At 38.7% G+C, this 13,922-nt stretch overlaps 1 protein-coding gene across 1 annotated transcript in view; it reads right to left on the bottom strand.

The window, feature by feature from the left end:
* ENPEP (glutamyl aminopeptidase) overlaps nucleotides 1–13,922 on the bottom strand; it is a 104,539-nt gene that overhangs the window by 53,813 nt on the left and 36,804 nt on the right. Inside the window, exons 4-6 of the mRNA XM_061192049.1 lie at nucleotides 9,327–9,447; nucleotides 6,821–6,975; nucleotides 6,273–6,386 (exon numbers count right to left, since the gene is read on the bottom strand). Of these exons, the coding sequence (XP_061048032.1) occupies nucleotides 6,273–6,386; nucleotides 6,821–6,975; nucleotides 9,327–9,447 (390 nt within the window). The remainder of the gene's footprint in view (nucleotides 1–6,272; nucleotides 6,387–6,820; nucleotides 6,976–9,326; nucleotides 9,448–13,922) is intronic.

Below are 13,922 nucleotides of genomic sequence, written 5' to 3' on the forward strand. Positions count from 1 at the left end.
CTTCTGCTAACTTTGGGGGTTTTTTGTTCTTCTTTCTAATTGCTTTAGGTGCAAGGTTAGGTTGTTTATTTGAGATGTTTCCTGTTTCTTAAGGTAGGATTGTATTGCTATAAAACTTCCCTCTTAGAACTGCTTTTGCTGCATCCCATAGGTTTTGGGTCATCGTGTCTCCGTTGTCATTTGTTTCTAGGTATTTTTTGATTTCCCCTTTGATTTCTTCAGTGATCACTTCGTTATTAAGTAGTGTATTGTGTAGCCTCCATGTGTTTGTATTTTTTACAGATCTTTTCCTGTAATTGATATCTAGTCTCATAGCGTTGTGGTCGGAAAAGATACTTGATATGATTTCAATTTTCTTAAATTTACCAAGGCTTGATTTGTGACCCAAGATATGATCTGTCCTGGAGAATGTTCCATGAGCACTTGAGAAAAATGTGTATTCTGTTGTTTTTGGGTGGAATGTCCTATAAATATCAATTAAGTCCATCTTGTTTAATGTATCATTTAAAGCTTGTGTTTCCTTATTTATTTTCATTTTGGATGATCTGTCCATTGGTGAAAGTAGGGTGTTAAAGTCCCCTACTATGATTGTGTTACTGTCGATTTCCCCTTTTATGGCTGTTAGTATTTGCCTTATGTATTGAGGTGCTCCTATGTTGGGTGCATAAATATTTACAATTGTTATATCTTCTTCTTGGATCGATCCCTTGATCATTATGTAGTGTCCTTCTTTGTCTCTTGTAATAGTCTTTATTTTAAACTCTATTTTGTCTGATATGAGAATTGCTACTCCAGCTTTCTTTTGATTTCCATTTGCATGGAATATCTTTTTCCATCCCCTCACTTTCAGTCTGTATGTGTCCCTAGGTCTGAAGTGGGTCTCTTGTAGACAGCATATATACAGGTCTTGTTTTTGTATCCATTCAGCCAGTCTGTGTCTTTTGGTGGGAGCATTTAATCCATTTACATTTAAGGTAATTATCGATATGTATGTTCCTATTCCCATTTTCTTAAATGTTTTGGGTTTGTTATTGTAGGTGTTTTCCTTCTCTTGTGTTTCTTGCCTAGAGAAGTTCCTTTAGCATTTGTTGTAAAGCTGGTTTGGTGATGCTGAACTCTCTCAGCTTTTGCTTTTCTGTAAAGGTTTTAATTTCTCCATCAAATCTGAATGATATCCTTGCTGTGTAGAGTAATCTTGGTTGTAGGTTTTTCTCCTTCATCACTTTAAATATGTGCTGCAACTCCCTTCTGGCTTGCAGAGTTTCTGCTGAAAGATCAGCTGTTAACCTTATGGGGATTCCCTTGCTACTTTTAATATATTTTCTTTATATTTAATTTTTGATAGTTTGATTAATATGTGTCTTGGCGTGTTTCTCCTTGGATTTATCCTGTATGGGACTCTCTGTGCTTCCAGGACTTGATTAACTATTTCCTTTCCCATATTAGGGAAGTTTTCAACTATAATCTCTTCAAATATTTTCTCAGTCCCTTTCTTTTTCTCTTCTTCTTCTGGGACCCCTATAATTCTAATGTTGGTGCATTTAATGTTGTCCCAGAGGTCTCTGCGACTGTCCTCAGTTCTTTTCATTCTTTTTTCTTTATTCTGCTCTGTAGTAGTTATTTCCACTATTTTATCTTCCAGGTCACTTATCCGTTCTTCTGCCTCAGTTATTCTGCTATTGATCCCTTGTAGAGTATTTTTAATTTCATTTATTGTGTTGTTCATCGTTGCTTGGTTCCTCTTTAGTTCTTCTACGTCCTTGTTAAATGTTTCTTGCATTTTGTCTATTCTATTTCCAAGATTTTGGATCATCTTTACTATCATTATTGTGAACTCTTTTTCAGGTAGACTGCCTATTTCCTCTTCATTTGTTAGGTCTGGTGTGTTTTTACCTTGCTCCTTCATCTGCTGTGTGTTTTTCTGTCTTCTCATTTTGCTTAACTTACTGTGTTTGGGGTCTCCTTTTCGCAGGCTGCAGGTTCGTAGTTCCCATTGTTTTTGGTGTCTGTCCCCAGTGGCTAAGGTTGGTTCAGTGGGTTGTGTAGGCTTCCTGGTGGAGGGGACTAGTGCCTGTGTTCTGGTGGATGAGGCTGGATCTTGTCTTTCTGGTGGGCAGGTCCACGTCTGGTGGTGTGTTTTGGGGTGTCTGTGGCCTTATTATGATTTTAGGCAGCCTCTCTGCTAATGGATGGGGTTGTGTTCCTGTCTTGCTAGTTGTTTGGCATAGGGTGTCCAGCACTGTAGCTTGCTGGTCGTTGAGTGAAGCTGGGTCTTGGTGTTGAGATGGAGATCTTTGGGAGATTTTTGCCGTTTGGTATTACGTGGAGCTGGGAGGTCTCTTGTGGACCAGTGTCCTGAAGTTGGCTCTCCCACCTCAGAGGCACAGCCCTGATGCCTGGCTGGAGCACCAAGAGTCTTTCATCCACACGGCTCAGAATAAAAGGGAGAAAAAATAGAAAGAAAGAAAGAAAGAAAGAGGATAAAATAAAATAAAATAAAGTAAAGTAAGATAGAATAAAATAAAGTTATTAAAATAAAAAAATAAAAAATAATTATTAAGAAAAAAATTTTTTTAAAGTAAAAAAAGAGAAGCAGACGGACAGAACCCTGGGACAAATGGTGAAAGCAAAGCTATACAGACAAAATCTCACACAGAAGCATACACATACACACTCACAAAAAGAGAAAAAGGGGAAAAAATAATATATCTTGCTCCCAAAGTCCACCTCCTCAATTTGGGATGATTCGTTGTCTATTCAGGTATTCCACAGATGTAGGGTACATCAAGTTGATTGTGGAGCTTTAATCCGCTGCTTCTGAGGCTGCTGGGAGAGATTTCCCTTTCTCTTCTTTGTTCACACAGCTCCCGGGTTTCAGCTTTGGATTTGGACCCACTTCTGCGTATAGGTCGCTTGAGGGCATCTGTTCTTCACTCACACAGGACGGGGTTAAAGGAGCAGCTGATTCGGGGGCTCTGGCTCACTCAGGCCGGGGGGAGGGAGGGGTAGGACGCAGGGCCAGCCTGCGGCGGCAGAGGCCGGCATGACTTTGTACCAGTCTGAGGCACGCCGTGAGTTCTCCCGGAGAAGTTGTCCCTGGATCACGGGACCCTGGCAGTGGCGGGCTGCACAGGCTCCCGGGAGGGGCGGTGTGGATAGTGACCTGTGCTTGCACACAGGCTTCTTGGTGGCGGCAGCAGCAGCCTTAGCATCTCATGCCTGTCTCTGGGGTCCGTGCTGATAGCCGCGGCTCACGCCCGTCTCTGGAGCTCCTTTAAGCAGTGCTCCTAATCCTGTCTCCTCGCGCACCAGGAAACAAAGAGGCAAGAAAGAGTCTCTTGCCTCTTTGGCAGCTCCAGACCTTTTCCCGGACTCCCTCCCAGCTAGCTGTGGTGCACTAGCCCCTTCAGGCTGTGTTCACGCCGCCAACGCAAGTCCTCTCCCTGCGATCCGACCGAAGCCCGAGCCTCAGCTCCCAGCCCCCGCCCGCCCCGGTGGGTGAGCAGACAAGCCTCTTGGGCTGGTGAGTGCTGGTTGGCACTGATCCTCTTTGCGGGAATCTCTCCGCTTTGCCCTCCACACCCCTGTTGCTGCGCTCTCCTCCGCAGCTCCGAAGCTTCCCCCCTCCGCCACCTGCAGTCTCCGCCCGCAAAGGAGCTTCTAGTGTGTGGAAACCTTTCCTCCTTCACAGCTCCCTCCCCCTGGTGCAGGTCCTGTCCCTATTATTTTGTCTCTGTTTTTTCTTTTTTCTTTTGCCCTACCCAGGTACGTGGGGAGTTTCTTGCCTTTTGGGAGGTCTGAGTTCTTCTGCCAGCGTTCAGTGGGTGTTCTATAGGAGCAGTTCCACGTGCAGATGTATTTCTGATGTATCTGTGGGAGGAAGGTGATCTCCGCGTCTTACTCTTCCGCCATCTTCTCCTCTCTTCTTTATCCATTCATCTTTTGATGAACATTTAGGTTGTTTCCATGTCTTGGCTATTGTGAATAGTGCTGCTGTGAACATAGGGGTGCATATATCTCTTTGATTTATAGTTTTGTCCAGGTATACGCCCAGGAGTGGGATTGCTGGAGCATGTGGTAGTTTTATTTTTAGTTTTCTGAGGAACTTCCATACTGTTTTCCATAGTGGCTGCACCAACTTTCATTCCCACCAACAGAGTAGGAGGATTCCGTTTTCTCCACACCATCTTATGGAGACATTTTTGGTTTCACAGCTGGGGTGGAGGATTACTGGCATCTAATAGATACAGGCCAGGGATGCTGCTAAGTACCCTACAATACACAGGACAGTCCCCACAACAAAGAATTGTCTGGCCCAAATGTCAATAGTTCCATCCTTGAAAAACCACAATGTAGATTAAATTTTAAAGAAGCAATTGTTGCAAATTAACTTTTTCACTTTTTTTTATCTTTCAGTTTTAATTTATAGACTAACTTGTTCTCAAAGTATACTTTTGTGATATGAGAAAATAATAAGGATGCAATACCAAATACTAATTGAACATTTTTTCAGTAATTTCAGTTTTCATAATCTGAAAACATTTATTAGAAGTTAATTTAATTAATTTTATAATTAATGCTTTTCTTGGTCCATTTTTTTAAAGTTAAGTTTTTTGAAATATAATTTACATTATTAAAATTTACCCTCTTAAAGTAGACAGTTTGATGAGTTTTGACAGATATAAACAATCTGTAACTACAATCATAGACAAGATATGGAAAAATTTCTTACCCCCAAAAGTTCCCTTGAATCCTTTTTCAGTCTGTCTCCTCCTCTCACCTCAGTCCCTGACAACCAGTGATATACATTTTATTCCTATAGTTTTGTCTTTTCGAGAATGTCAAATAAATGGACTCATTCAGTATGTAGTCATTCACAGATGCCTTTTTCCACATAGCAAATGCTTTAGAGATTCATCCACAGTGTTGCTTTACCAGTAGTTTGCTCCTTCTACTGTAGTATTCTATTGTATCAATACGCTACAATTTATTTCTAAATTTGAGTTGTTTCCAGCAGTTGGCTATTATGAATATTCCCATTATGTGCATTTACATGCAGGTTTTGTGTGGACAAGTGTTTTCATGTCTCTTGGAGTAGGATTGCTGGATTATATGATAAATGTATGTTTAACTTATAAGAAGTGGTCACACTATTTTCCAGGGTGACTGTGTCATGTCTACCAGCAATGTATGTGACTTGAAATTGCTCCACAAATTTACCTACATTTGGTATTATCAGTCTTTTAAATCTTAGATATTTGGGATGGTTAATTTTATGTTACATTGATTGATGGGGCCATGGTACCGAGGTATTTGCTCAAACATTATTGTGGGTGTTTCTGTGAGGGTGTTTTGAATGAGATTTACATTTAAATTGGTGGACTTTGAGTTCACCAGTTTAACTTCTTCACTTTTTAAAGCAGGTTGTGAAAACTGCAAGGGCTGCGAGCATCTAACACTCTTCTTATTGTATCCAGTGGAGGGTAGTAGTCTATACAGTACACAACCTCCTGTAATGCTACTTTCACATAACCACACACTTATACTTTTATATATACAAACTGATAAGAATACCCACACCATCTAAATACAGATGAAAACATATGTAGCTTTTTGGGAAAAATATCTGTAAGGTTCATAGAAGCCTCTGTTCCAGGCCCCTCAGAGACACAGAATAATAATAGTAATTACATGTACATTTTGGAAGCTTTTACGCTTACAAGACAGAGAACAGTGTTCTTCTTTCATAGAGGAGAGAACTGACTCAGAGAGGATATGTAACTTGCTCAAGGTCACATTCCCTGTAACGCATCTAAGAAATGATGTGTGCAAGATTTGAACTTGAGTCTAACTACTAAGTTTATGCGTTTATCTCTTTACCGTGTCATTTCAGCAACCTGTGTAAGGGAAGTCATTTATAAAATTAAGCTTGGACATTTTTCAAAGGGTTAGCAATACAGATACTTTCTTGAACACAGAGTTGGCATTGTCTAAGCTAGATATTTTTTTCCTGCCTTGGCACGTGTTCTTGAATGACTCTACCAACCACATCCTTGGCTCATGGTGGTCAGTTGCCCTCTAGGGCCTGGGCATAGGCTCTGAGCATGGTGTAGTTCAGTGGAGGCAGCTGGTTCCACCCCAGCCTCCCAATGGAATTCCCAATTCGATACTGCACTTGGCCCCAAACTCAGGGCCACTGTCTTAGTCCAAAGGCTTCAATCAGCTTGACATGAGGAAAACAGAGATTTGGAACTTATATGTTTAGGGCTCACCATTTGCCACTCTTTTTCTGCATGGTCTACTCCCAGGAACTCAAAGAAGGAAGCAAACCCTTCGTTTAACCACAAGTCTTCCCACCATTCCATGGTCACAGTATTTCCAAACCACTGAAATTATAAACAAGAAAGAGGGTTAAATTCTCATGCCTTTGGTAGAAAGGCCTAGAAAATTTCAGTACATTCATTTGTTCATGCAAATTTTGTCACTTGACACAAAAGTGGCAGACATCATACTTAGCATTTATTTCCTGCTTTATTTCTCCTGGTTTTTAAGTGACCTGAAATTCTCCTTAGTTTATTGTCTTTATTTTGGTAGTACTGGGAATATTTAAAGTTATAGGAAAACCTCGTGTATTTACTAAAGGCAAAACAGTGTGTCTTAAAAGTTTCTTTATGGGAAAATGTTTATTAGCAGTAAGAAAGACTTTCAAGCAGGATTTTCTGGGTTGGCTATTTTTTATTTGCTAAGTTATAATTTCAGTCATTCCTATGGTCTTAAGCCACTTTTTAAAATAACCTAAGTTGGTGCTAAGATTCTATACCTGATGCACAAGTTCATGGGCAACCACAGTGGCCACCCTCTGTTGGTTTGATGAGGCTGATTCATTAGGGTCATAAAGCAGGTTTGTTTCTCTGTAAGTGATGAGTCCCCAGTTCTCCATAGCCCCAGTGCCAAAATCTGGAATAGCGATTTTATCTATGGAAAAAGAGTCCAGTGAGAAATACATTCTTTCCATTTTGTTCATAACACTTCTTACCAAATTAAGTTGTTTAGATGAATGTTTTTTAAAAGACTAAAAATAATTTCTCAGAGTGAAAAACAATCATCTATTTGTGTAAACTTTTCAATCTTTAATGCACTCAAAATTTCCATGGAACTCTTCCTGTTGGCTCCAGATATCAATGTGTCTTTTATTTTTTAAGAATACTATTGGCAATGCTGTTTTCAAGTCCTCTATAATTTTATGTCTTTTGTTCCTTTCTGTATTTCATTTTTATTTGCTTTTTTTCCCATGACTTTCACTTAGATAATACCAAGCTTCTGTTTGGGGGGCTATGCTGTAAGGAATAAGAGAATGAAGTTTTCAAATGAGGTCTTAGAAATACAGAGCTTCCAAGTGTGTAGAAATATATTTCTGTCCAAGGACACAGATTATTAGAGAATACAAAATTCCACTTTTTCCCTAATTCTGTACAATTTGTGGTCAACCAGATTCCCTACTAATTGAATAGCTTACCATCCACTTGTATGTATGTATTAAATTAGTTGGATCAACATGGAATTGACTATATTCTCTGTAAATTCCCTTCCAGGTCTAAAATGTTGAATTCAATCTAGACTTTCTAGTCCTTATTTTTGCTGGGACCTATAATCGTAGACATGCTATCTGACAGAAGGAGGCAGTGTTGATCAGTTCTATGTTAAATCCCAAAACAGAAAAGGTTCAGTTGGATTAGTGGACAGAACACAGCTTCTCCAGTTAATGAACTATAATAAGAATGGGATTTATTTATTATTACATGTAATTTAAATTAGGCACATAAATGAAAATAAATTAAATTTTCATCTAACATAAAGAAAAGGTCCTTTCTTTATGGTTAAAATAAAGATTCTTAAAGCTTTTTATAAAAAGAATGAAAATGGATACATCTTAAATGGAGGTCAGAATTACAGCAGTAGTTTACTTTTAGTGTTATTTTCATTCTTAGGTTTGGTTATTTTGTCACAAGAGTACCTCTGAAAGTTTGGAGAAATATTCCCCCCAAGGGCCAGTATTTTCTGTAATGTTACAGAGTGTAACTTGTACCTAACCCATGAACAAAAGGAATTTTTTTAAACCTCATTTCTTTGGTGAGTATTGACATTATAATTAATTCACTCCAGTGCCTTTAATTTTGGGGGTGGATAAATTCAGTAATCAATTGTAAGGAAAGTCTAAGAGTCAATTCTGAAAGAGTTGAAAATGCATATAAAAGTATGAAGAAGAAGAAGGAATATGGGAGAGAGGGAGGAAGAAAAGAGAAGAGAGAAATAAATTTGTGAGATTTCCACTTACCAGGTTATCATGGGTGGTACAAGAGAGATAAAGAGAAAAAGACTTTTAAATTACTGTGATTAACATTTTATTAGATATTATTCTGATTTCGATGGAAAGTTGTTTCTCTTCCTGTCTCCTTCTCTAATTGCTGTTAAGCAATAAAAAAAAAAAAAAAAAAAAAAAATGGAGCATCCACAAAGTTGCTCAGAGCCACAGCCATTCCCATGTAGAGAATTTGGCATTCCAGTTGCTTTGCATTGGTAATTTATTAAAGTAAGGGCAGAAACAGAAATAGAGAAGTCAATTGTTGGTTTGTTGATTTTCTTGTTGCCTTCATTTCATCCCTACAGACATCTATATGGGTGTTACATTTAAAGCCTTTGCTAATACCACTCAAGCTTACTATTAAAGCATTTCTGCTGTTGATAGAAGTGTCATATCCATACCATTTTGATTATAGCACTATTTTTATTTTAAAAAGAAAACATGTTCCCCCCATCCTCCATATTAGAAAAAATACTTATGGAAGGAGCACCAGTTCATTTTAACTGCTGAAGAATCTGGAATTAGTCTTGTACAACAATGGAAAGACTGGAAGTACATGGGACTCTGACAGCATTATTTATCCCTATTATTTATTAACTCACTGATGGTAGGGAGGCAATGTAAGCTATTGGGATGGGTACTAATTTTGAAATCAGCTGATCTAGGTTGCTCTTTCTGGTTCCATCATTATCAATGTCTGCAGTTTTATGTATATACTTCAATCTTTATTTGGAAATAAAATACTATACATTTATCAGGTAAGAACAGAGTATAGACATTATTCTTAGAGGAATCCAGAATGAATCTTTCAGCATCTAGTAAGTATTAGATACATAGTATAGGCATATGATGAAAAGACTAAGGGATGACCATTAACTAAGGATGCTAAAGCTGGAGGAAGTGAGTTAACTTAGGTGAAAACAAAGGCAATATTAAAAATAAGAAAATAAAAAATGGTTCTCACCTAATTTAGGAAGAGAATAATCCATAGCGAAGTAGTCTTCAAAATAATCAAACACACTTTTAGTTATATTTGCAGCATATTCAGCTGTGTGCTTTTGCTCTGGCTGGACATATATAGTGAGCTATTAAAAAAAAAATTCAGTGAAAATTCTTCATTTGAAAAAACACAAAAACTATGATACATGACATAGTAGAAAGAAGGTGGGCTTTGGAGCCAGGTAAGTCTAATTGGAATCCCAGTTCTGCATGGTCTTGGACAAATCACTTCACGTCTCTGAGACTCATATATAAAGGAAAAGAATACTGCATAACTCACTAAGTAATTTCAATGACTAGAAATAATGTAAGACACAATGGTTGGCATAATGTACAGTATATTTTTAAAATGTTATTACCTTTTTCTACTTAGAACATATATTGTCTTTTTAATATTTGTGTATCTATGTATTTATTTCTCTTTGTGTAATTTGTCTTTGAAGAAATAAGGCATGTGATTTTTTTCTCATCTAAAGAGCCCTTAGATACATGTTTTCCATTTGTGCTTTTCTATCCATTGCTACCCAGACTACCCTTTTGATATATTAACTATTCTGCTTCCAGAGTCTAAAATACAGTGACTCAAAATTTTCCTGAGAGGGAGGCATCTTGATAAGCCAAATCTTGATAAGCTACATCTCTAAGTATCTAGGATATTATTTTTGTGCCATGACATAATTTATAAATCAAACCAAGTATAGACTTTTTACTCCCCAATTCTAAGCATGTATAACCCCAAGTAGCCAACACAATATTGAAGGAGAAAAACAATATTGGAAGATTGATAATATCTGTCTTCAAGACTTACTGTAAAGCTACAGTAATCAAGACAATGTGGTATTAACAAAACAATAGAAAAATAGATCAGTACAAGACAATAGAGAGCCCAGAAATAGACCCACATAAATATAGTCAACTGATCTTCGACAAAGGAGTAAAGGCAATACAATGGAGCAAAGACAGTATCTTCAACAAATGATGCTGGAATAACTGAACATCCATCTGCAAAAAAATGAATCTAGACACAGACCTTACACCCTTCGCAAATATGAACTCAAAATTGATCACATACCTAAATGTGAAATGCAAAACTATAAAACTCCTGGAAGATAACATAGGGGGAAATCTAGATGACTTTGGATATGAAGATGACTTCTTAGCTTTACCACCAAAGGCATAATCTATGAAAGAAATAACTGATAAGCTGGGCTTCATTAAAACTTTTGCTCTGTGAAAGACAATGTCAAGAGAATGAGAAGATAAGCCACAGACTGGGAGGAAATATTTGTAGAAGATCCATCTCATAAACAACTGTTATACAAAATATGCAAAGAACTCTTAAAACTCAACAAGAAGAAAGCAAACAACCTGATTAAAAAATGGGCCAAAGACCTAAACAAGACACCTCACCAAAGAAGATATACAGATGGCAAGTATGTATATGAAAAAATGCTTCACATCATATGTCATCAAGGAGATGCAAATTAAAATAACAATGAGGTACCACAGCACCCCTACTACAATGCCAAAATCCAAAACACTGACAACACCAAATGCTGGTGAGGATGTGGAGCAATAGGCATTCCCATACATTGCTGGTGGGAATGCAAGATGGTACAGCCATTTTGGAAGACAGTTTGGCAGTTTCTTACAAAACTAAACATACTCTTAACATATGGCCCAACAATTGTGCTCCTTTGTGTTTACCCAAAGGAGTTTAAAACATGTCCTGAGATTTGTTCAAGATGGTGGAGTAGAAGGACATGCTCTACTCCCTCTTTCAAGAACACCGGAATCACAACTAACTGCTGAACAATCATCGACAGGAAGACACTGGAACTCACCAAAAAAGATACCCCACATGCAAAGACAAAGGAGAAGCCACAATGAGATGGTAAGAGGGGCACTATCACAATAAAATCAAATCCCATAACTGCTGGGTGGGTGACTCACAAACTGGAGAACACTTATACCACAGAAGTCACCCACTGGAGTGAAGGTTCTGAGCCCCACATCAGGCTTCCCAACATGGGGGTCCGACAACAGGAGGAGGAATTCCTAGAGAATCAGACTTTGAAGGCAGAGGGATTTCATTGCAGGACTTCGGCAGGACTGGGGGAAACGGAGACTCCACTCTTGGAGGACACACACAAAGTAGTGTGCACATCGGGACCCAGGGGAAGGAGCAGTAACCCCACAGGAGACTGAACCAGACCTACCTGCTAGTGTTGGAGGGTCTCCTGCAGAGGCAGGGGACAGCTGTGGCTCACCCAGGGACAAGGACACTGGCAGCAGAAGTTCTGGGAAGTACTCCTTGGCATGAGCCCTCCCAGAGTCTGCCATTATCTCCACCAAAGAGCCCAGGTAGGCTCCAGTGTTGGGTCGCCTCAGGCCAAACAACCAACAGGGAGGGAACTCAGCCCCACCCATCAGCAAACAAGCGGATTAAAGTTTTACTGAGCTCTGCCCACCAGAGCAATAGCCAGCTCTATCCACCACCAGTCCCTCCCATCAAGAAACTTCCACAAGCCTCTTAGATAGCCTCATCCACCAGAGAGCAGACAGCAGAAGCAAGAAGAACTATAATCCTGCAGCCTATGGAACAAAAACCACATTCACAGAAAGAGAGACAAGATGAAAAGGCAGAGGGCTATGTAACAGATGAAGGAACAAGATAAAACCCCAGAAAAACAACTAAATGAAGTTGAGATAGGCAATCTTCCAGAAAAAGAATTCAGAATGATGATAGTGAAGATGATCCAGGACCTCGGAAAAAGAATGGAGGCAAGGATCAACAAGATGCAAGAAATGTTTAACAAAGACCTAGAAGAATTAAAGAACAAACAAACAGAGATGAACAATACAATAACTGAAATGAAAACTACACTAGAAGGAATCAATAGCGGAATAACTGAGGCAGAAGAATGGATAAGTGACCTGGAAGACAAAATGGTGGAATTCACTGCTGCGGAACAGAATAAAGAAAAAAGAATGAACAGAAATGAAGACAGCCTAAGAGACCTCTGGCACAACATTAAACACAACAACATTCGCATTAAAGGGGTCCCAGAAGGCAAAGAGAGAGAGAAAGGACCCGAGAAAATATTTGAAGAGATTATAGTCGAAAACCTCCCTAACATGGGAAAGGAAATAGCCACCCAAGTCCAGGAAGTGCAGAGAGTCCCATACAGGATAAACCCAAGGAGAAACGCGCCGAGACACATAGTAATCAAATTGGCAAAAATTAAAGACAAAGAAAAATTATTGAAAGCAGCAAGGGAAAAACGAAAAATAACATACAAGGGAACTCCCATAAGGTTAACAGAGGATTTCTCAGCAGAAACTCTACAAGCCAGAAGGGAGTGGCATGATATACTTAGAGTGATGAAAGGGAAGAACCTACAACCAAGATTACTCTACCCCGCAAGGATCTCATTCAGATTCGATAGAGAAATCAAAAGCTGTACAGACAAGCAAAAGCTAAGAGAATTCAGCACCAACAGACCAGCTCTACAGCAAATGCTAAAGGAACTTCTGTAAGTGGGAAACACAAGAGAAGAAAAGGACCTACAAAAACAAACCCAAAACAATTAAGAAAATGGTCATAGGAACATACATATCGATAATTACTTTAAACAGGAATGGATTAAATGCTCTAGCCAAATGACACAGGCTTGCTGAATGGATACAAAAACAAGACCTGTATATATGCTGTCTACAAGAGACCCACTTCAGACCTAGGGACACATACAGACTGAAAGTGAGGGGATGGAAAAAGATATTCCATGCAAATGGAAATCAAAAGAAAGCTGGAGTAGCAGTACTCATATCAGATAAAATAGACTTTAAAATAAAGAATGTTACAAGAGACAAGGAAGGACACTATGTAATGATAAAGGGATCAATCCAAGAAGAAGATATAACACTTATAAATATATATGCACCCAACATAGGAGCACCTCAATACATAAGGCAACTGCTAACAGCTCTAAAAGAGGAAATCGACAGTAACACAATAATAGTGGGGGACTTTAACACCTCACTTACACCAATGGACAGATCATCCAAACAGAAAATTAATAAGGAAACACAAGCTTTAAATGGCACAATAGACCAGATAGATTTAATTGATATTTATAGGACATTCCATCCAAAAACAGCAGATTACACGTTCTTCTCAAGTGTGCATGGAACATTCTCCAGGATAGATCACATCTTGGGTCACAAATCAAACCTCAGTAAATTTAACAAAATTGAAAGCATATCAAGCATCTTTTCTGACCACAACGCTAGGAGATTAGAAATCAATTACAGGGAAAAAAACGTAAAAAACACAAACACATGGAGGCTAAACAATACATTATTAAATAACCAAGAGATCACTGACAAAATCGAAGAGGAAATCAAAAAATACCTAGAGACAAATGACAATGAAAACACGACGATCCAAAACCTATGGGATGCAGCAAAAGCAGTTCTAAGAGGGAAGTTTATAGCTATAGAAGCCTATCTCAAGAAACAAGAAAAATCTCAAATAAACCATCTAACGTTACACCTAAAG

The sequence above is a fragment of the Eubalaena glacialis genome, chromosome 5 (assembly GCF_028564815.1).
Source record: "Eubalaena glacialis isolate mEubGla1 chromosome 5, mEubGla1.1.hap2.+ XY, whole genome shotgun sequence".
Taxonomy (NCBI): domain Eukaryota; kingdom Metazoa; phylum Chordata; class Mammalia; order Artiodactyla; family Balaenidae; genus Eubalaena; species Eubalaena glacialis.